Genomic DNA, 24,160 nt, shown 5'->3' with positions numbered 1-24,160 from the left:
TGTTTTTAAAGCAGAGTGATGATTCAAAGGTTCTGCGTGCAACTTTAAAACTTTGTTGGGGTGGCTGTAGCTCAGGTGATAGAGCAGGTCCGCCACCAATCAGAAGGTCTGGCTGCATGCCAAATATCCTTGGTCAAGATACTAACCCCATGTTTGCCTACTGGTGGTGGTCAGAGGGCCCGGTGGCGCCAGTGTTCGGCAGCCTCGCCTCTGTCAGTGCGCCCCAGGGCAGCTGTGGCTGCAATGTAGCTGCCATCACCAGTGTGTGTGTGAATGACAGAATGTAGTGTAAAGCACTTTGGGGTCCTTAGGGACTGAGTAAAGCGCTATACAAATGCAGGCCATTTACCATTGTATTCGTGACACGTGCGTCCCTCACATGTATGAGATGTGAAAGATGGACGTCACTAAACATCACACTGCTCTAGGCTGCTGGTTGTTGTAGGGCACAAATAAACTAAGAGGTCTGTCTTTCCTACATTTACTATGTTTGAAATGAGAATCAGTACGAACCACAAACTCGATGTAAGAGTTTGTAAAGGTCCAAATTCTGCAGATGGTGCTGCAGAGGGCAAAAGAAAGGCAGAAAGCCTTAAAGATGAATGTGATGACATGTGCCAACCAGAACAGCAGAGATGATTCCTAACAGAGCCACATGGAGCAGATCCAGTTCAGATGACTCCAGCAGCCGTGACCACGAGACGCTGACTCGAGCTGACACGCGTTCAAACGATCGGCGCTGCCCTCGTCTCGACTGACAGGTCTGCCGCTCACAACGACGCCTCGCTCTGACCTTCAGATGGAGGACGACTGTCAGGAACCAGTGAGCCGACAGAACAGTTTGGCTGTGACGTTTGGATCGACAGACTGAAGGTCAGGAAGGAAAATGTCAGTATGTCAAGGCTCAGCAGCGACGACCAAACCAAAGGCTTATCGACGTCGGAGCTTCTGCACACATTTCCCCTTTTTTCAGCTGGAGAACTGATCATTTCTGCATTTCTACACCCATCCATCTGCCTGCTGAGTTTTGGATCTCCTCCCACCTAAAAGCCTTTCAAAGGCGGTGCAGGAGAAATCCTGATCAGCCCAAACCGTCTCAGGAAGCTCCTTTCACACCAAGGACCTGATCTCTCTAAAGTTACCCACTAACCCACGGCCTGTCCCCAAACCAGAGGGATCAGTCCACCACTCTGTGGACTTCAGACTCGGAGGTGTTACCTCTGATCCGAGCCTCTGCAAACACAAAGTCTCAGTGTCTGTTTTTCCCTCTTTTGGTTCCTTTCTATTAATAACGTACCAGATCACTAATCCTGCAGATAACTGTATGGCCACATCTGCAACTTTCTCTGCTTTACATTTAGTTTCGGTGGATTCGGGGTGAGCGTCGCTGCCTCGCCTCAGCCACAGGTCCACATGCCGTGGACGGGTGTCGGGTGTGTTGAGACATTTGACATCATTGTCTCATCCAGGCTATCATCAGCCCGGATCTGTGTGAGACTCAGAAGTAGAAAAACTCGATGTAAAATCAACATTACAGAATTTATGTCAGTTTTCAAAATCAGTGTGTTATTCACACACTGAACTTTTCATTTATTTATTCATGCGCACTTTTGTCATTTTCACTTTCTACAGACGTGACATTTGAACAACATAGTTATTGAATAATAAACCTGTATTCAACACTTCAGGCAGAGTTAGTGTTCGGTCCATCACTGCAGTATTTTATTGTAATAACAGAAAAGAGTTGACATGATGACGCTAGTGTAGAGAGATTTAAATGAACCATGGAAAACCACAGACAGGGTCATTCAGGATTGACTGATTTCTTCTGCTGCTGCACAGAAGAAGAGTCCAGCTGTCGTCATTCAGCCAATCACAGAGCAGAAACAGAGGAAACCAGCCCAGAGAGCGGCGAGGACACAGCTGATCCGTTTCACACATCTCGACTGATCAAAGTCCAAATGATCACACATCCACCTTTCTAACCAAGCGTGCTGGCTTTAGCTGAGAGCTCCACCCTCTCAGTGAAATCTGGGGACTTTATCCAGTCGTGGACTTGGAAGTACAGGATTTGAGAAACCGGTAAAAAACCCACATTGAACAGATCAAACACCATAAAGCACCAACAGCTTTATCTTCAGATAAATGTTTTACAGTCGCTGCAAACACAGGAAACAGCCAGGGTGAGAAATGAGCTTCGAAAATGCCACATAAACCTGATGAATCCTTTAATTAGCACCATTTTGGTCCATCAGAGTCAAAGAGGTGTTCACTGTAAGCTGCTGGTTTTCTCCCAGTCTGCACCGAAACACTGAAACGGGCACAACGAGCAGCTCCCACGTATCCAGTCAGACAGCACCACATGCATCATTCACACCACAGAGGACGGGAGAACTCACAGCGGCAGAACAGTCGGAGCACATTTACCCTGCAGGTTTTACAGCCTGAAAGATCCGACTGTTCTTTGATTTCCAGGGTTGAAAGTTTCGATTCTGCAGGACTGAAAAGAAAACGTTTCAAGATGATTTGGGTTATAAATCTGAACTCATGGATGGAAAGTGACCCCGCCCCCCCACAGCTGAGGTTTGAGAAAACCAAATGAACATAATTTTGTAACTAACGACGCTCCAGACTTCTGAATCGCTCTCCAGCAGTCACTGTGAAAAAACAGGTTGCATGCTCAGTGATTTTAAACCAGCATCAGCTCTATGGGAGGCTTTTTCACCTCTTGCCCACAAAATTACCTCCTGTTTCGGTGCAAACCTCTGTTATTAAACCCGTCTGCTGAGCGTTCTCCTACGCTACTATTTTAACGAGCTCAGTGTGAAACCAAGCTCTGTGTTAAAAAGTGCAAAGCAGAAAAACCCAACAGGGAAACCTTTTCGGAAAGCTTGTTAATGTGCGCTGCTGAGTCCAGCTTTTAGCCCAGAAATCTCCTCATTCTGAGTAATTTGGGTCATTAAAGAAAACTGAACTTTCTTGTTTTCCTGTTTGTAAGCTAACAGTGGGCGAGCAGTCAGCCACCACGGGGACGTTCTGAACTATCAGGTTTAAAGCTCTCATGCTACCTGCAGGAGGAGATTCCACATATTTCTGATTTATTTCTCGTTTCAGAGAAAAGACAGCCGATCAGTCTGCATCAAAATAAAATTCAGAGCTGATTGTTTATTCAAACGTACACAGTTCGTGGTGTGATCACTCTCTCCAGTTCACCTAAAAATACCTTAGTTAGAGACAAAATCAGCACATCATCTGCAGACTCAGAGACAAAAAACAGCTAAAACACATGGAGTTCAGAAAACTGTTTTTGTTTTTAAAACTTAATGAACAGAGGACACCTTCAGAAAAATGAAAACTTAATGAACAGAGGGACACCCCTCCGGACTCTAGTCAGAAAATAAATGAATAAGAATTAGTGACGTTGTGTGTTTTGTTGCTTTGTTCAGCTTCAAACAGAATTTTATGTTAGCTTAGCATTTCAACTAAAAAAAAATCAAAGCTACAAAACAGATTTGACAGTTTAACCTTTCCTGGGGAAGCTGTTTGTCTGAAGGCATGCTACGCTGATCCTCACACTCAAAACTCTTCAGTCCAACATCAGCTGATTTTTTAAAACAAGAAATATTTTTAAATGTTCACTTTTTGTTATTTTCTATCAAATATAGCTTTAAGTTATGTTTGATGTCTGGATTAAATGTGACAAAAAAAAAAAAATCAAAGAATCTGATGAACCTGCATTAAAGTGGTCCCTGTTTTTTTGTTTTTTAATATTAAAGTACAAGCACTGCCCCTCGGAAGGCTTCCTTATTTTGGCCAGTCAGAAAAAAATTGAGCTTTTCGAGAGGCGGGGCTTAAAGAGTCAGGAGCTGAAGCAGTTTGTCTGGCCGAGGTCAGCATCACATACATACTAAGAGTGATTAACAAATTTATATTTGACGCCACAGCTGCCCTAAATTTAAACGATTAGAAAGGACCAAAATCATTTCTGATTTTTCTGTAATGTTAATTCACCAGTAAGTGTAAAAACTTTAATTAAATTTTATTTTTTTAATGCTAAAATTTAATTATTGTTATTGTTGAATTTTCTAATTTACTGTTTTCACAAAAAAGTAGAAAAAATTGTGAAGTTTTTTTTAATTAAGTTGTTTTAGTAGTTTAATGATACGCTTTTAACTCCTGACAGACATCCAGCCGGCTCAAATTTGGAATATAAAAATGTGTATTTTTTTGTTATCTGCCTAATAAGTAACAATATAATTTATTAGTTTTAATCAAGTTTTTGACAGATTTCTAAAATATGTGTGTTTCCTTGTTTTTATGACAGGTCGTCTAATAAATTTGTTAAGGGCTGTATTTTTTTTTAAAACTGTGAATCATAAAAAGCTTTTCTGGGCTGGGATAAAAACACTGAGCTGGAAAATGAACAAAATAAATCTCCTATAATTAACTCTGAAGTCAGAGATCTGCAGTCAGGCTAAGACTGCACAGGTACGTCTGCAGCAGGTAAATATTTGTTTGATGAATCACATTCAGGTTTTCCTGAACTGTGTGACAACGCTAGCCAATCAGAGACTGCAGCTCGTTCAGGCTGATTCAGAGAAAACCCGGTCTTCAAAAACCAACAAGATATTTTCACTTCATAAATATTAATGAACTGACATGCTTGTACAAAAAATAAATATACACGTAACATCTCCATGAAACCAAGTCAGTTCTTCATCTCGTCAGGAGGTTGCCAGGCAACATGTAGGGTTGTTTTGACCGTTCTGTCTGCAGCGAGCAACCGTTCGCTCTTCAGAGTCGTTCGTTCACCGTTACGTCGCCGTTTTCAAAGACGGGGAGCAATGAACCCGTTTATCCGCCAATTACAGCAACTTCCCATCACGTGGGTTCAAACATCAACAACGCGCCGCGTGGGTGAAGTAAATGGATTTGGTGGCAGTTTTAAAGAGTCCCGCTAAACGTTTGTAGCGTTCAATTGTTGCAGCAGCATTTTGGGAATTTGGCGACCTTTTGAAAAATGACCTGAAATATGTGAATAACACGATTATAACGACAAAAGGATGAAATCAACAGTCACATCACATCAGGACGGAAGTCAATAAAGTGCATAAAACCACAAAAAAACAGTCATCTGATAAAAACCTACATGTTTTATACATGGTATAAATAAAGTTTTCTCCTTGCATGCAGTAAGTGAAGACTCTGGTGTTTCTTCATGTTTTCCTTCCCTGACTCCTTCTTCTTCATCCGTCTGTGGAGGCTTCAGGCTTTATGATCTGTAGGTGATCAGGTACTCGGGGTAGGCCTGTGGGCGGCAGAGAGGCGTTCACTGACACTCTGTAACAGACACTGAATCCTCCCCAGTTACACTGAACTAAAAACTGATTCTTTAATTTACATTTATGCGATAATCACTTTGAGCTGGCGTATATGAAACGTGTTATTCATAAAAGCGTTCATGACGATTATACACTCACAGAAACTCTGCAGCTGTTCATCATCAACTCCATTTATATTCACAGAAAGCTTTGAAAGCTTTTCATGCACAAACAGATTTCTCTTGAAACAACACAGAGTTAACCCCCCAAACTAGCTCTGAGCACTCAAACTAAACTAAGCTGCTGCTCGGCCTGGAACTGAATTTAAACTCAAAACAATGAGAGACGTTTCGAGGCGAGCCCACAGTCACCTCTCTGCCTGTTTGCGTTTGCAGGAAGACGACAGTAAATGTGACACTCTGACACGCCTCGGTGAAAAAGCGAGCAGCAGCTCCTCTTTAACGTCCCCACTTCCTCCTCGTCCTCTCAGGCTGCTGCTTTCAGCACTAAAGCAGACCTCCGCATGTAATGCGACACACTTGTAACGTCGCTGATTGCTCGAGTGGACATGTATTCATGCCGCTTTGTGAAGTGCCACTTCTGAGAAGCTACTGGTTTTGGCACAATTGTCTGAGCACGAGCCGCTCTCTCCACTTACTCAACGACTATCTGTCATCTGGCTGTTTGTGTAGGAGACGCGTCCGCCCTTCAGAGGAAAGCTGAAGCCAACACGGCCATGCTGCAGATTTAAACAAAGCTTCACAGAGTTCGGTATTTAGCAGGCTCAGGTTTTATTGTGTTAAACCTCATAATTATTTCTTCAAAACTCTTAATTAACCCAAAATATTTGATGTCTCTAAGACTCCAAACCACAGACTTCATCCAAAAGTAAAGTTCTAAGGATGACCAGGTGTTTCTGACCTGCTCTCCTCTGTAGATGACGTACTCGGCCAGAGCGAGGCCGTTAACGCTCGGCCTGCCGGTGACGGAGTGGTGACCCGGTGGCGAATGAGCCATCTTCATGGCGCTGAACTGCAGGAAGGATTTACCCAGAGTCACCCTGCAGAACAACAGGTGCCTGCGAGGAACACAAAGAAGCGTGAGAGTGGTGCTCCACAGCAGTCTGAGCACAGGTGTGTTCGGGGATGGAGGGTGGAGGTCAGGTGGTGTACCTGTGGCAGACGTAGCAGGAGCGGTCTTTGTGGAGCGGACAGCCCGTCCCTCCTCCGATGCCGTAGACGTACTGGTTGCTCTTTGACGAGTTCTCTGCAAAGTAAATCCCGGCGCCGAACATCCCCCCGATGTAGGCATGGCGCTCGTCGAAGCCTTTATGGATGATGGCGTTGACGAACGGCGAGCCTGAGAGGGAATCGATGCAGTACGATCAACGCCCAGGTTAACATTACTGTTTCATGTCATGATTCGTATGATTCACGCTTCTGTCCCTACAAGCTTCTACTTCACTATCCACAAAGTCCTGAGCACATCTGCACAGATCCCAGGACAGCTGCCATTTTTACATCTGTCCCTGAGCGTCTCATGTCCTCTAAAGCCTCGAGGACGCAAACAGCTGCAGACCCGACGGCTGAGTTTTCAGTCCTGTCGTACTTCTTTATATTCCGCTTCACAGCCACGTAGGGCGCATGTGTGGTTGGAGATGAGTCCACGTGGTCACATGAAGCAGGCAGGCATGCAGACGTGTCCGCGGACCGCCACTCAGACCGCGGCAGACTCCTGGACGTGGAAAATAAACTCCAGGCCTCACACTGTGAGATCACCCCGATCACAAACAACTCTGTGACTTTGACCTGAATTTGTGTTTGTTGGATCGTCGCTGGCGATGAGAGCTGAGCGTCCGCCTACAGTCCACCGTTCACGGGAAAACATCAGAGCAGAAAACATTCAAAGGAAACCATCTGAACTTTAGCAGGCGCCATCTCATGCCGGCTTTGAGTTTCTGAGCCACACCAACACATTCTTCACTTGTGACACTTCCTGAAAATCAAAATCGTGTTGAAGCATCAGTGTTTCGACACAGAGGAGGAGGTTTAGAGGAGAAGGGGAGACAGCCGGACTTCCACGGAGGGATCTAAGAATGGCAGCTGTGCTGAAAACCAGCGATGTACGTGGAGACAGTCCCTGACTTTGTACAGGCCAAGGCTCTACACTGGTACACCTGATATTATAGAGGTTAGATCTGTTAACTGTTCTCCTGCTACCATCACAACACTTCTGCTGCTTGTTCCTATAACATGATCTTTGGTGCTCTGACCGTGAAACAGCATGCGCTCATTGGAGTGGTTGTGGTTTTCCTCAGACACTTCCTTCCTGCGGTGGCTGTACCTCTCCCACAGCTTCTTGTTGCAGACCTTCTGGATCTGAAACACAATCAGCTGAGAGTCAACACAGTGATCTCCTCTAACCTCTGACCCCACCACCATCGTACCCAACAGATGTTCATGTGAGAATAACAATGTCCCGTGGAGCTGGGTCACAACTTCCTGCATCTTAGCACCAAGTCTGTGATGGCGATCGTGCGTAAGACCTGCATGCTCATCTAAACCAAACAAAATAGAGCTCGTACGATGAAAATGATCTCCTGTCATGTGCTACACGTGAGAGAGGGCGGCTTCAGATTCTTCATCTATGAAAGCAAATCAGCCCACAGCTCAGGAAATGACACAGCAGCAGGGACACAACTCTCCAAGCCTTCGCAGCGTGTTACCTTGATCAGGTTGTATCTGTTGAAGACTCCTCCAGCGTGGCCGCCGTCCCGGTGCTCTCTGATCGTGCTCTGCATCTGACCAACACGAACAAAACCACATTAGGACCTGGTAGGCTGTTAGGCCTTTAAACTCAGCAAACGTCCTCTCTGTGTTCACTTGGCTTCTCCACACTTTCACTGTACGTGTAGTTTATTCTGTCCACACTACATGTATTACACGTTTGTGTGTCCTGAAGAATCGCTCACAGCTGGCTCTTTCACAGGGATTAAATAAATCAAGAGTTTCAGAGTTAACCTGTAGGTCTCGTCATCAGGTATGAGTCAGTACCTCCTCCTCCACCGACTGGAACTCCTTGTCGTCGGCCGAGAGGTCGATTAAGATCGTCCCACTGTTGGCTGTGTTCAGCGTCAGATACGGATTCAGACCTGTCACAAACACACAAATCTCTCAGATACGATGGAAAAAAGCTTAAAGCAAGCCGACCCAAACAGTCGACTGAAGTCATCGTGGTTACCTGCCTCGGTCCACCTGCAGGTATAACATGTGTTTTCCCTTCATTCAGTAAAGCTCAGGAAATGATGGGAATGTGTTTCAGTCATTAGGTGGAGGAGACCTAACCCCTGGCTCTCGTGAACCTCATCAGTAAGAGGATGAGGGAGGGGGTCCTTAAAGGGGGAGGAGCTAAGAAATGAGGCTCAGATCAGAGAAATAAAGATTATTTACTGTTGAGAATCATACAAAGCTGCTCTGATAGAGTCCAATGATACAAATGTAGAGCTCACAATGAGCAGAATAACTCTAGTGTGTGTGTGTGTGTGTGTGTGTGTGTGTGTGTGTGTGTGTGTGTGTGTGTGTGTGTGTGTGTGTGTGTGTGTGTGTGTGTGTGTGTGTGTGCGCGCGTGTCCTCACTCTGCGGCCCACTGATGAGCCTCTCCACTCCTTTGATGATCTTGTGTCTGTGTCCGTAGGCGTTGATGCCGATCTCCTTCAGCTCGCGATGACCCATCTCCACCAGAACGTCTAGAGTGATCTGCACACACACACACACGCACACACACACACACACACACACACACACGTTTACTGCCTTTGTAAGGACGTTCAGTGACACAACCTATTTCTTGGGTCCAAAGAAAAAATAACCAGAACCTTAAAACCGAGTCAGAAACCATCTGCAGGTCTTTGCTTGATTCTTTTATTTGCACTGAAACTAAACGACTGTGAAACAGATCGTTTATGAAGAGTGACAGCTGTCACCCAAACTAACAAAGCAAAGGTCATGACAGCTTCTCACAGCTGCTGCAGAGCGGTTTTACTTTTCATTCATTTATGAGGTTTATCAGCATTCATGTGAAACATTAGGCGCAACTGCCAGGTGCTGCTAATCAGATGCTTTTGATCAACACGTGACAATAAAAAATAAAAGTTTAGGCAGACTCTACAGGTCTCAGCTAGCATGTTAAAGGTCAAAGTTCATTGGCTGTTTGGGAGGGCTGCAGCCTCATCTCTCTGAAACAACATGGCGGCACACCTTTGGTTTGCACAGCTGCACCTGAACACACCCAAAGACTTCTGGGACAGCGTCCTTTGGACAGGCGAGACTGAAGTGGACGTGTTTGTCCACAGCAGCACATTATGACTGTGTGAGAGGTGGTGATTTTAATGTTAGCTGTGCTGGTCAGTGATTTTAATGCCATCTGCAGAGGATGGTAGTCATTTTTCACCATCTCCACACCTGGAGTGATCTCCCATTCGTCAGAAAAATGAGCTGCTTCTCCTGTAATTTAATTCACTTCCACTTTCATGCCCCAGTTTTTAAAATGACAAAGGATCTGCTGGGAACATGTAAATGCCAATAAGTAGTTTATGAGCCAAGAAGACAAAGAAAACAAAGCTCAGTTTTTTGTTTTTTTTACATTTAGCCAAATTAAAGTTGACAGTAGCTGAATCATGTGTTAGCACTTCCTGTTGATATCACTGGATATCTGTGACCTTCAAGTCTCTCCACAGTAACAGCAGGAATAATCCTACCTGAATGAAGAATTATTCAAATACACCTGTTGTTCATCAGTCCTTTCAATGGATGGAGATTTTTCTCATATTTAAATAAAGAAATTCTTCAATGAAAGTCGGTGCAGCTGCTCTTGTACCTGCCGTCAATGTTTCCTTACACACGGGAAACCTGCCAGCAGTTTGCCGGTGTTGAAGTTCTCACCTGCTCTCTGTCGAAGATCTCGAGAAGATGCTCCAACCCCAGGTTCTTCAAGAACTGACAGATGCTGAGCTCAGCCCCTGAACAACAAACACAACCGGTTCAGAAACCAAAACAAGACGGCGCTCATCCAGAGGCTCTCGGCACGCGATCCACAGGGATACAACTGACTCGGCTCAGACTGCAGTGGGAAAAGGAAAAGTAGTAAAAAGAAAGCAAGAGAAAACTTTTTCCCTTCTGGACTTCATACGAATCAGGAGTCGCCCCCTGCTGGACAGTTTAAGGCTCTTCAGCTCTGGCCTCACTTGTCAGACCTGCAGCGTGAGTTAGCTTAACTTAGTTTAAAAGAGCTCCTGACAAACACTGTTGATGTCACAGCTTTTCTTCATCACTCACCTTCATCTTTCTTCTCTGCACCCGGGGATCCCTCAGCAGCCGACAGCAGGGCCGACATCTCAGGAAATGGTGAGGATGATGAAGACGATGGCGGCGGTGAAGATGGGAGGCTTGCAGCAGCGGCTATGTTACTGGTCGCTGCTGCAGATGTGGAGGAGGAAGAGGTGGAAGGGGAAGAAGACAGGAGGACAGAAGGTGTAGGGCAGGTGGATGACGAGGAAGGGTTGGAGGAAAGGAGTGGTGGGATGATGGCGGTGACAGGTGGAGCACTGGAGGCGGACGCCGCTACGCTGATGACCTGAGGTTTGTAACAGCCAGGGAGAGCGGAGGGAGGCATCGCCGCTGTTAGCAAGGCCTGGACATCATCAGCCTGCAGGAGGAAGAGGAGGAGGAGCTTATCAGTATGCTTTATAACCACATATTGTTTTATGGTGGACTGTCCCTTTAACTCAGGGTGAGACTGACTGTGACCAGGTCCAGAGGCGACTGTCCTTCCTGGTTCCGCAGGGTCGGGTCGGCACCGTGAGCCAATAGGAGAGCGCAGAGCTGCGTGCGTCCCTTCTGAGCGGCCTCGTGCAGCGGCGTGAACGCCCACTTATCAGTGGCATTGACACAGGCGTCGTACTTGATGAGGAGAGCCGCCACATCCACGTGCTGGAAGAGACACTATGTTGACACTGAGCAGGCTTTTATTGTGAAAGAAAATAAAAACTGATTTAGGTCCTCTGATAATCGTGTCGTATGATGTGGACGCGACCAACAGAAGAAGAAAATAAAAGAAAGAATGAGCAGAGAAGTACGGAGGTGAAGACTGGGCGATGAGCGGCTGGAAGACACACACACACACACACACACACACACACACACACACACACACACACACACACACGCTAACAGTGTCATTTCCCTCCTCCTCACTGAAGTGTGTTTGTTCACACTGTCTCCAGCTCATCAGTCTGTGTGTTTTGGTGCACTTGAACCAACAGGGGGCGCCACAAGGGAAAAGCTCAGTTAAAGCCTTTATTACTGCCACACACTAAAGGCTAAAAATACAGTTCCATTTATAAAATGTAGAGCACAATAAGGCCACATTAGACACAATGGCACCACCATGTGGTCAGTTAAAAAACTACAATGTTGTAAAACTTTCATGCTCTCCTCCTGTGATTTCAACTAAAGACACCCTTCAGCAATCACACTGAAACGTCTCTCAGACGTACACTCTTTGTTTGCTTTGTCAGGTGTCTGTCTTTGTGTTTCTGATGTTGGGGGGAGAAATCTGTTTACACCTGTAAAATCTGTTTCTGGGTACTTTCTCTCTTTTTTTCCTCCTCAGGGAGATAATTACATGTTAGCATAAAGACTGTGTTTAAGGTTAGAGTACAGCTGGATTAGGTGTGTGTGTGTGTGTGTACCTGTCTGTGATGTTATGAACCTAACGATGTGTGTGAATGTTATCCCCGACTCACCCCGTACGAGGCAGCGTTGTGCAGAGGGATCAGTCCGCCTTTGTCCTGAGAGTTGACCTCAGCTCCGTGCTGCAAAAGGTACTCTGCCACCTCCAAGTTATTATAGCCCGCTATACACACAAAGAAAAACATGCGTATACATATGTATGCCAGCATGTTGGAGAAATTAATAATGGCATATAATAATTTAACATTTAATAGAATAGTCAAAGGAATTTGCAAAGAAAAGCGTCTGGACTTCTTTAAGTTGCTTGAAGACGTTTCACCTCTCATCTGAGAAGCTTCTTCAGTTCTAAGGTCAAATGGCCGAGAGTCCCAGATTTAAACCCAGTGGGAGTATCCCCCCAAAGAGGGACAAAGGACCTTCTCGGATGAGAGGTGAAACGTCTTCAAGCAACTCAAAGAAGTCCAGACGCTTTTCTTTGCAAATTACTTTGACTACGATGACCTGGATGACTGAGAACCTTCACAGACATTTAATAGAAAATTTCAACTTTAGCAGGATGTAAAATACATTAGTTAACAAAGAAAATTTGGCATCTAATATGTGAAACTAAATATCGCTGTAAAAAAAAAATCCAATAAAAAAACAAGTCCTCTTTGCCATCAAGCATTCAGGCGTCACTTTTTCATGACGGTAAATTGTTTATAAATATAAACAGGATCTTAAAGTGAAACCACTTAAACCTGCATTCTCTCTAATGGCCAGCAGGGGGCGACGCTACTGCATGCAAACTTCTAATATATGTGCAGCTGATAGGCTGCTAAAATTTTCTGGATTCTTTTGATGTAATTTGTTACAATTGAAACAAGTTAGTAACAAAACTATCGACATAAACTGCCCCACACCAGGGGGCGCTGCACAGTAGGGGTAACTGACTGTCCTTTAAGGCTACACCTGCATGAATAACGTAGGCGCTGGTGTTTCAGGTGTGTGTATTTATGTACCGGCCAGGTGCAGCGGCGTGGAGTGCCTCCCGTGTTGGTCTCGACAGTTGACGTTGTCTCCAGTACAGAGTTTCTTCACTCGAGCCAGGCAGCCTTTCTTGGCGGCGTCCAGCAGGGCGGCGTCACCCCGCAGGAGGTCCTGGATGTCCGTGTCGGCGTCCTTCACCAGATCCAGAGGGGTGTTACCGTCACGGTTTTTCCGGGTTGGGTCGGCGCCATGCTGGAGCCAGGAAATAACCAGAAACTGGCAGTTTGACTCTGGTGACCAACTGATGTTCAGTGAGCTGTGTGGTGCTGCTGCTTCTATCCTTAGTGTTAGTAAGTGTTTATTCATTTAAAACGTGTGTGTGTGTGTGTGTGTGTGTGTGTGTGTGTACCTGCAGCAGGAGTTTGCAGATATCGTATTTGCCTTTGGCTGCAGCTTCGTGCAGCGGTGTGAACTTCCAGAGGTCGGCCACGTTGACCACGGCGCCGTGAAGAACCAGCAGCTCTGCGACTTCATAATGACCGTAGGAACAGGCGTTATGGAGAGGAACCAAACCCCTGCAGCAGAGACGGAACCACGACTTCAGCGCGCATTTTTCCACCCCACAGAGATAAATTCTGAGACATTTCTTTCACAGCTGCTCAAGTCTGAAGATACTCGGTCCTCCTCCTCACCCTTTATCCTTGGCATGGACGTCGGCTCCGTGCTGCAGCAGGAACTGGACGACTGCCAGACGGTTGTAGCCGGCAGCGAAATGCAGCGGCGTGGACTGCCGACCCTCCACGTCCCTGCAGTTCACGTTCTGTGCTGTGCAGAGCTTCTGCAGATGCCGACGAACATGGTGTGCCGAGACACAGAAAAAAGAGAAAAAGGGAAAGAGTGAATTTGTTCAGTAACTTTAAGTTCAACAGTGAAGCAACGTCTGCACAACCAGAACCTACAGTTCCTCTAATGTCCAGCAGGGGCTCCAGCAGTTTGCTAGTAAACTGGAGTCACTGAACATTTTGATGACGTGAACGTGTTCCTGTCTTTAGAAATCAGACTGGTCCGCTAACATGGCTAACCTTGACGGTTTCCAGATCTCCTGATTTGGACGCTTCCAGCAGCTGTCGGTCGACTTCAGAGTTCCCGATCAGAAATCCTTCTGCTGAGACAAACAAATGAAACAAAGATGATCAACAAAGACTTCAAACTAGTGACGTGAAAGTGTACGGCAAAACAAGTGAGCAGGCGGCTCATTTTCTCATAGACTAGTTTTTACAGCCAGAGGCGTCGCCCCCTGCTGGTCATTAGAATGAAGGCATGTTAAAGGAAGTTTAGCCACGCCCACCCTTCATTTCAGTTCATGGATTTTAAAAATAGGACAGCAAAAGTGCACCATGCGTCCAATAATCATTGATCATTATTCTACTGATTTTGTCGTCTTGATAAATCAGTTAATCAAAGCCGGTTTCTCCCAAACTTACGAGTTTACTTCCTGCTAAATTAAAGGTTAAATAACTGAAACAAACATGACTGTATTCCAAACGTCCACATATGTTTGGTGCAGCAGCGTTTCTAATACCTGGTTTCCTTTTGAGTTAAAAAAACTGACTATTAAAAACAGGCGGGATGATCCGTCACCTTGCAGTATCTCCTGCACGCTCTCGTTGCCCAGCTGTGACGGTGACAATCCCTGCAGCGACGTGAGCAGCGGGTCGCAGCCGGCGGTCAGCAGCAGCCTGCAGGTCTGCAGGTGGCCGCAGCGAGCGGCTCGATGCAGCGCCGTCTGGCCGAGATGATCCACCGCATTCACCTGGAGGGAAACGACAGGCGGGATTCGGCTCAGGTGTTTCTGATGCTGCAGCGACACTTTCTAATGAACGTGCTCGAGATTAACCACATTTTACCTGCCGTCCGCTCACCTTTGCTTCGTGTTTCACCAGAACCTCAATGACATCGTTGTGGGCTTTCTCTGACGCCACGTGGAGCGGGGTCTGCAGGCTGAGGGAAACAGTGACATCACAAAAAGATCAGGAACTGTGTGACATCACAAACATCACCAAAACAGGAAGTAAAACGCTCTGATGTCTCGGGACTCACTCTTTAGTCTTCTCGTTGACGTTGGCGCCCTTCCTCAGCAGAACTTCACACACTTGCTTCCTCTTTGGATACGGAGAGGCAGACGCACAATGCTGAGAGAACACACACACACACACACACACACACACACACACACACACACACACGTTTGTTTCTGACACTGAAAATGGTCAATTCATTAAAATGTGCGTGAACTCGGGGCGACTGCACAGGACTGAACACGGCGCCTCACCAGCGCCGTCTCCTGAGTGTGCGGGTGTTTGAAGCTGATGGTCTCCACGCTCAGATGCTTCTTTACTTGAACCATGTCGGCGTCCCTCGCCGCCTGCAGCAGGCTGTGACCTCTGAACTCATCTGAGAAAACAGAAAATCCTCGATGTGCACGCTAATCTGCTAATGACTGTTTGACTTATGTTCTTACAAAGAGGGAAACAGGACGTACAGGCGAGCCGCTCCTTCAGCTGTGTGGTTGGAGCGAGGTCGATGGAGCTTTTATTGTGACAGTTCAGGAAGGTGGGGTCGGCGCCGTAGCTCAGCAGCAGAGAGCACACCTGTGCAAACACACGAGGGCCACCTGAGTCAGAACGGGGGAGGAGGGACTATTTCTACAGCAGAAAGTAGTTCCGGTGCCCATGATGCTGTGCTCTGTGTGACTGTTCAGAGTTACTCTGTGTCAAACATAAGGCCGGAGGGCCCGAATCAGCCCGGCAAAGACTCCAATCTGGCCTACGGGACATTTTTGGAAAAGCTAAAGGACAACACAGATTATGGACTTTTCCTAAATTTCACAGCTTGTCCTGCTGATAAAGACAGAACCATAGTAATAAAGTAACAGACAATTAAATGATGGTAAAGTTCTGTAGAAATATATGTTTCTATTTTGTGTTGACTGTTACACATTTATTTTTTTAGATTAAGTCCAAAGAGTGGAGTTGACAGATCTCCTCAGCAGCACTTCTTTTTCTTACATTGAGATTTCTCAGGGATTAAATGTGCAGTTAAACTTTTTCACCGGCATTTAAGATAAAAGCGGTCTGTGTGTGTCCCGCAATAATCTGCTTCATATTTATTGGTTATTTGGATGAAGCAGCTGTTTTAAGGAGAAAGAGCTTGTACCTGGCATCACAGTGTGAGGTTTCGTCGGGAACAACAGGGAGAAAACATGTTTAATGAAGCTGCAAATATCCGACACACTGCAGCGCCATCTAGTGACCAAATAAAAAACGCAACCTCGAGGATGCTCTGAGTGTAAGAGCTGCATTAAGGAAAAAACGTATTAACTTTGCATTTTAATTAAAATGCAAATCTTCAGTTTTTCCATCCTGAAAATTCTGTTGATGAAGCGTGTCCTCCAGGGTGCGCTGTGATTGGCTGTAGTGAGTTTTGTGTGTGTTTTACCTCCACGCGGTTCTTGGAAGCAGCTTCATGCAGAGGCGTGAACTGCCACAGGTCCATGGCGTTCACGCAGGCGCCATGCTGCACACGCAGACAGGACGGATTAGTATGGGTATGACCCCCCCCCCGCACATGTGCACAGTGCCCGCTCTGCTTGAGCCTGATATCAGGTGGATAAAGTGACAGATACCTTCACCAGCAGCTCGGTGACCTCGTAGTGGCCGTACGAACAGGCGTTATGAAGAGGAACCAGGTCCCTGAAACACACACGACAGCGAGCGGTCAAAACTGCTGCTGCGTTTAACACGTCACAGCAGAGGTGGAGCACTGCGTGTTAAAGAAAACCATCCACAGACTGCAGGCCTCTGTCGAGCCTTACAGACGAAGGAAAGGGCAAAGAAGCTCCACACAGGCTCTTACCCCTTATCCTTGGCGTGTACGTCGGCGCCGTGCTGCAGTAACAGCTGCACCGTCTTCACGCGGTTGTAGCCAGCGGCGAGGTGTAGCGGCGTCGACTGAAACAACAAAAACACCACCCGGTGGTGTGTTACAATACAGGGACACACCGACACAAGCCTCCACCCTGCTGTCAGAGTTATCACCAGCACAGAGCGTTGAGCACTAGATCCAGTCACGACCTGGATTTTTAGGTTCTGTCTCGATTTATTTTTTTAGATATTTTACTGTTATTTTAACCATTTCATTCATTTCTCCAGTATTTGTGCTGGTTAACAATGTTTAAACCGTGTATCTGTTATTTATATTTAACTCAATAACTTTCAGTTTACTTTAACCAGTTATCAGGGGCGTAGCTAAATGGGGGGAACCTGTGGTTCCCATGTGCCCCAAAATGTGATTAAACTGATGAGGCATCACACACTTAGAAAAAACGCGTTCAGCTCAGTCTGATAGAAATTCAGACCCTCCTCGTTACCTTTCGCCCATCACTGGCGTGACAGTTGACGTTGAGTGGCGTCAGCAGAGCCATCAGCTTCTCTTCGTTCCCGCTCCTGTGGAGACATCGGCATCATGTTCAACCAACCACAGCTGGAGTTTAATGAATTATATTCAAGACGTCTATTACAGAAGAATCTGCTGATGTGTTTTCTCACGAGGTCAGAGTCTCACTTCCTCTGTTTCTGAGAAATGAATCAAAAATCCTGATGAAAAGCAAAACTTCACATTTAAGCAGCTAGAAAAGAGAAATTTGGGGATTTTTAATTTTAAAAATGACACCAGCTGGTTCAGCTGTAACATCTAAACATTTACGCTTCAACCAAACAAGGTGATACAGAATTGCAGAGTACTGTACCTGGCACTTTCCAGAAGCTCATCTTTTCTGTATTCACCTGCAAACAAAAAGAACCCACAGGAAGAAGCTGATAAAATGTTTCTCTAAACTTGACCTTTGACCTTTTTTTCTTTCAGTCTTAATGTGAACCACGACCAAAATAAAGGCTAATGCTAATGCTTAAAACAAAGTAAAACAAAGCTCAATGAAATTAGCAATTTGCTAACATGCTAATGTTTAGCAGCGTGTATTAGCCATAAATACCAAATGAAACTATTCTGCTCATTGTCTTTGTTTCTGTGCCGAGTCTCGACTAGAGAAGCTTTAGAAGAAGTGTCATTATTGATACACGTTCATGGTCACAGCTGAATAAACTGAATTTATCCTGAAGGGGGCGTGACCGCCTCGTCCAAACTTCGTCACAAACAGGTGAGCTGCAAATGTCCCCGTGAGGTCCAGCTCACCTGTCAGGACCGCTTTGGCGGACGCATCAGCCAGATCCAGAGCGGTTCGACCGTCGGTGTTCCTGATGGTCGGCTCAGCACCGTGCTGCAACAACACTACACACACACACACACACACACACACACACACGTTAATTAATTAATACGAATTAAAGTGAGTTTAACAGGACGCAGTGACTCAGGTGCTCTTCAGTGAGGCAGGTGACTATAATCTTACGTAGAGCAATAAACAACAAAAAGAGCTCCTCAGTTTTTATTTTAATAAATTAGAATTTTTTAAAGATTTTAGAAGGCTCTGATTGGGCAGCATGATCCACTGACACTGCAGGAACTGTGATGTGTGTGGAGGGTGTGGCTTGTAGGCCGTTAGTGGACATACTGTCTGATCTAAAGGACTCCACAGGCTGCAGTGAGACTTTCATTAAAAACCTATAGAGATGTGAGGACAGTGCGGTAATTCACACTCTGACCTGATGGTGGCAGTGTTCCAATGGCTGAACTGTCCTGCTGCTCTCTGAGCTCAGTGACAGCTTCCTGGTGACTTCATGGTCTCTAGTACAGTAAAGCTGGTGCAGGTTGCAGCTGCCTCATTATATTCAATATGTTTGGTTTCAAAAACTCAGAAGTCAAAGCTTATTTACTGTGGCTATGTCCATCTTTTATATACAGTATATGGCCACAAATAGTTTTCCAGGACAAATTTCCAATCTGCAAAAGGACGATTTCCTTCATACATTTCCTTCCATAAGCATTAAAGTTCCAACATTAAAGTTTCATAGCTTTGTATCAGGTAACACGGCAGCACGAGTCAAACGCAGACACAGAGGCAGACAGAAACGAACAAAATGCAAAACTTTATTAGGGATCAGGGAGCAAACAGAAATACAAAAGTAAGAACAAGACGTCACGGAGATCAAAATCAGGACAGCAAACAAGCGAGGAGGGGAACACGACACGGGTGAGAGCACCTGACAGCAGGAGGAGGCAAAGAGGGCGGAGCAAACGATGACAAAGGAAGGGGAACCAAAGCAGGAAGTAACCAAAAACACCACGACAAGACGACTCACAGCAAACATGACAACAGACACGGGAACACAAGAGGAACTGACATGTACACAAGACGAGGAGGAAGGCAAACAGAAACAACACAAGCAACTCACAACACGCCAACAAACCAAACTGCATCACAGGTTAGCTTCAGTTACCAGAGCGAGTCAAATAAAACGTCTGAAAGTATCAAAGCTGCTGATAATTCATTCATTATAACATATTTCCTGAATTCTTAGATTCTAACACAAAATATCATTTCAGCAACGTTTTGTTTGCCTGAAGTCAATTTGGTTTGAATTCAAATGAAACCTTTTGTGTGTCAGTGTGTGTGTGTGTGTGTGTGTGTGTGTGTGTGTGTGTGTGTGCAGTAACTCTGTGTCCTGCAGGTGTTTGAACATCTGGGTGCTTTTGTACCTATGCACACGTCGATCTTGCCCTTGATGGCTGCCTCGTGGAGCGGGGTGTAGTTCCAGTTGTCTCTGGCGTTGGCGTCCGCCCCGTGGTGAAGCAGCAGACTCACAACCTACGCACAAAAAAAAAACCACACAAAGCTGCAGAGCTTCTGAAGTTTCAGGGGAAAAGTCTCCACTTTCCAGCTCTGGATACGGAACACATGGATGTACCTCAGCGTGGCCGAAGGAGCAGGCGTTGTGGAGCGATATCAGACCGCCGTCGTCCCTGGCGTGGACACTGGCACCGTTCTGGAGGAGGAAGTCCACCACGTCTTTACGGCCAAAGCCTGGAGACGCAGAGAGCGACACGAATGAACGAAGCTCATTATTCCTCCACTGTCTGAGCCCTCGAACACCTCTGTGACTCCTCTCATTATACACCCATAAATTATTCAGAGCGAGGCGGCAACGAGCTAACAGGGCTGTACAGGGAGGAGGCAGCTTCATCATCATCATCATCACAGGGGAGAAGAGATGCACTGAGAGTTTCTGAGCTGAAACATGGCTGCAGTCAGTTTGACAAAGAAAAAACTCGTCTAATGAATCAACAGAAACATCATCCATAAACTCGAACGCTGATGAAACTCTGCAGAGCTGCAGAGCGAGGTCATGGTAACCATCCACACAGATCCGGCTTCCATCCACCGAAGTCTTGGGGAAAATAACAACAGCATAAAACTTGCACTTCTTTTTACTGCGGTACAAACTTCTTAAAGTACATTTCAAAAGAACAAAAAAAACGAGGTGAATATACAGAAATGATGAAGATTACAAAGAGACTGCCTGTGTGGAGGTTTGTGCTCTCTGTGTGCTAACAGCTGCTTTTATTCTTTTAAACCCATTATACTTCCATACAATAACATTACATATGCTTTAAACCATTCATGCTACTTATGAATGTGAACCTAGCCGTGGTAGCGTCTGGCAGAAACACGAGGACGTCATCAGGATATAATGAGATAACTATTCTTATTATTACGTTTTTTTATTCTGAAATCTGGATCACACCATAAAAACTGTAAAAAGAAGATGGCAGACATGCTGTTATCTGAGAGGTCAGTCAAACCTGAGCGTCTCACCTGCAGCGAAGTGCAGCGGCGTGGATTTCCGGCCCGCCGTGTCTCTGCTGTTCACGTTCTCGGCCGTCATCAGTTTCCGGACCCGCTCCAGGTCTCCGCTCCGACAGGCCTCAAACAGCTCCCTGCGGCCCTCACCGGTACCCGGCTCTGCCACCTCCACCACCACGGGCCCCGGAGACACGGCTCCGCCCCCGAGACCCGACACTCCTGAACATCTCCGGCCAGACGACATGGGCGGAGGAGAGCGGCCTCTTCCCAGTTTCAAGCTGCCACTTCCTGAGAGTTTGGACTGCGAGCAGCAAACGGACGAACCCCAGAACCCTGTAGCCACCGAGGCCATGCAGCACGACGAGTCCTGGTACCTGAAAGGCCCCAAACCCAGGAAACCATGAAGAACTGCTTCAGCGTCTGTGCAGCAGATGGAGTTAGAATTAATAAACAACCAAAAAGCTGACAAATCTTTTTCTGTCATGACTTCACTGGTTTTACTTTAAAGTCACAGACGACAGATCCTGTAAAACCAAACTTCCTCTGGTCTTATTTTGCTTCCACAGGTCAGTTGAAGTGTTGCACACTTTGATTCAGACTTTCTGCACAAACATTCGCCTGGAATCGGTCTGAACATCTGAATATGCAAAAACACACTTTTCCAAACTATGACTGAAAAAAGAGAAAAGCTGGAAGATCATTTATGGCGCGTTTTCTCACATTAATATTAAAAAAAACTTATAGGAGCATCCATAATGCACTGCTCTGGATATTTTTCACTACCCACTGATGATCACGTGGGGCGGATTGTGCATTACACATTTTTCATGTGAAACATATTCTGAGGAGTCCTCACCTCCTCACTGACGCTGCCGACAGCAGGAGAACAATAACACGGGGGTTGCGTAATATCAGCCGCTGGAAGCATCAAAGGCGCGTGGAGGGATTTCTGCGTGTACAAACGGACCTGAAGAACAAAGTGGGTCACGTGACCTCAAAGGTTGGATTTTTAAGAAAGGAAAGAAGGAAACAAGCACGAGCGTCGGTGAGACCGAGAGATGCTCAGAGGCGGAGACAGAACCGAGCGGGACCGACCCTCCACATCCATCCACGCGGGGATTTTCCTAAAGACGCTTCTAACAAACACATTTTAAAAAGGTCTCCGTGCACTCACCCTGCGCGCTCACGGTGATGTTCCGGGATGTGAGAGCTGCTCACGGCTGGATGAAGCTCCCCTCAGCGGCTGACAGGAAGGCTCCTCCATCCTCCTCCGCCTCCGGGAGCGCGGTGTGTGGATGCAGAGAGAAGCAGAGCCGCTACAAACGCCGTGAACCCCGCAGCTCAAGCACCGACAGCAGACCCCCCCGCCCCCTCCAACCAGAACAAAGGAGAGCTTCATTTAGCTACCAGGCTCCGCCGAGCGAGCGGAGCTACTGTCTCATCAATGCGCCAATAATAATGATAATAATAATAATAATAATCTTTTCCAGCACTTAAAGGATCAGGACGTGATATATGTATGTAATACTGAACATGTTATGTGTTTGTTTACGGTGGAATGAAGGTTATATATTTATTAAGTAAGTAAAGTTTATTTATTAAGCGCTTTTCATAGACAGGCAGTCACAAAGCGCTGAACACAAAGGTTACAATAAACAAGAAGTTAGGAACCAGAACAGACAATATGGACGATACAAAAAGGTTAAATGTAAATAAAAGTTAACAGGTTTGTTTAAACAGAAACGTATATCATGGCGTTCCATGTATGTCCTGCCTGCTAGCATCTTGCACCCTGCTGTTATGTGCTGATTGTCTCAGGGGCATCTTTACACAGCCTGCACCTGGGGCCTCACCTGGTGTGATAGACTCCAGCCTCTATGGATCTTGTGCTTAGATTAGTCATGATTGTCTTTCAGTCCAGCTCTGCTAGGATTTCTGGAAGTCAGCCACTTCCTCTACCTGCCGGTGGCACATGCCGTGCAGGGCCCTTCCATGACGGTCGGTCATCTCCTTGCTGCTCTTCTTTTTCAGGGTTTCTGCTTCCTGGGGTATTTACTAAGGGCTGATGTACTCAGAACAAGGTCTTAATGTAAGTTGCAGTCCTGTGCTCCGAGCAGCGTTAGCTTTGACTTCGTGATAAAAACGACTAGAGGTGGACAACTCGACCCAAATGATACCAGCACTGGGACTGGTGTCAAAATTATACTGGAGTACTTTCTATCCTCTAACTTCAGCCTCAAATATCCACTCTGGAAAATACCAGAGCCTTTTTTGTGTTCACTGTTACGTTGATTTGATTTGTAGCCTGTAGCACATTTAAAACAACAGAAACCTGTGGAAAGTAAAAAAAAACTGATGATTACTGAGCTCAAGTTATTGGAATGGGCAACACTGGTCCAGAATGCTGCAGCTCGCCTTCTGACACGTACTAAAAGATGTGAACACATTTCCCCGGTGCTTGCCTCTCTTCATTGGCTCCCTGTCCGCTTCAGGATTAATTTTAAAATTTTATTGTTGACCTACAAAGCCCTGAATGGACAGGCTCCCGGGTATTTGTCTGACCTCTTGCAGACTTATACCCCCCTTAGATCTCTTAGATCAAGTGATCTTTTGCTTTTAGCTGTACCAAGGTCGAGGCTGGTTCATAGAGGTGATCAAGCATTTGCAGTCGTAGCGCCTAAGCTGTGGAATAATTTACCCCTACACATCAGACAGGCTCCCACTGTCAATCTTTTTAAATCTTATCTTAAAACGCATTTTTATGTACTGGCTTTTAATACAGCATGAGAGTTATTTGTTAATTCATATTTGGTGTTTGTTTTAATACTCTAAGTTGTTTTATTAGGTATGTTGTATTCTTGTACAGCACTTTGGTCAACGCTCCTGTTGTAATTAAATGTGCTATATAAATAATTAAACTATTAAACTATTAAACTATATTTCTTTGGTATTAGGTAAATATTTGCAGCATCACCCAGCACTAAAAACTAACTTCCGTTCATCTCAGGTCCTTGATTTCCTGTTTGGTTCTTGCCCCACCCACAGACGATCTGTCCCACCAATCAGGACATCAGAGTAAATTGAGTTTTACAGTTTGGAGTTTTATTATTCTTTGATAAACCTCTCGTAGTTTCACTGTCTCGCTCAGTAGCGGTCCTAGCCTGTTTGGCGCCCTGGGCGAACACTCCCTCTGGCGCACCCCACCCACACACACACACACACACACACACTCACACTCACACATAAAACATATTAAGGATTGTACAATAACATAAAACTGTTGTCGGAACCATGCTGAATT

At 45.8% G+C, this 24,160-nt stretch overlaps 1 protein-coding gene across 1 annotated transcript; it reads right to left on the bottom strand.

Annotated features, from left to right (window-relative positions):
* Positions 1-3,344: 3,344 nt before the first annotated feature.
* Positions 3,345-22,301, bottom strand: LOC116321949 (poly [ADP-ribose] polymerase tankyrase-2-like). Its single transcript, XM_031741897.2, is given in 31 exon segments — positions 3,345-5,281; positions 5,284-5,308; positions 6,243-6,399; positions 6,494-6,680; positions 7,594-7,699; positions 8,047-8,121; positions 8,375-8,472; positions 8,957-9,077; positions 10,263-10,339; positions 10,656-11,025; positions 11,121-11,309; positions 12,125-12,234; positions 13,073-13,292; positions 13,450-13,615; positions 13,733-13,878; positions 14,123-14,202; positions 14,682-14,853; positions 14,963-15,041; positions 15,141-15,232; positions 15,373-15,494; positions 15,583-15,691; positions 16,539-16,616; positions 16,726-16,792; positions 16,956-17,050; positions 17,470-17,545; positions 17,848-17,884; positions 18,291-18,386; positions 19,755-19,863; positions 19,964-20,079; positions 20,872-21,233; positions 22,034-22,301. Coding segments are annotated over 30 exon segments (3,750 nt in total). The 5' UTR covers positions 21,212-21,233; positions 22,034-22,301; the 3' UTR covers positions 3,345-5,246.
* Between the last annotated feature and the right edge of the window lie 1,859 nt (positions 22,302-24,160).

This window comes from Oreochromis aureus, linkage group 8 (assembly GCF_013358895.1).
Source record: "Oreochromis aureus strain Israel breed Guangdong linkage group 8, ZZ_aureus, whole genome shotgun sequence".
Taxonomy (NCBI): Eukaryota; Metazoa; Chordata; class Actinopteri; order Cichliformes; family Cichlidae; genus Oreochromis; species Oreochromis aureus.
Note: the sequence above shows the minus strand (reverse complement) of the source record. Positions and strands in the feature narration are given on the sequence as shown.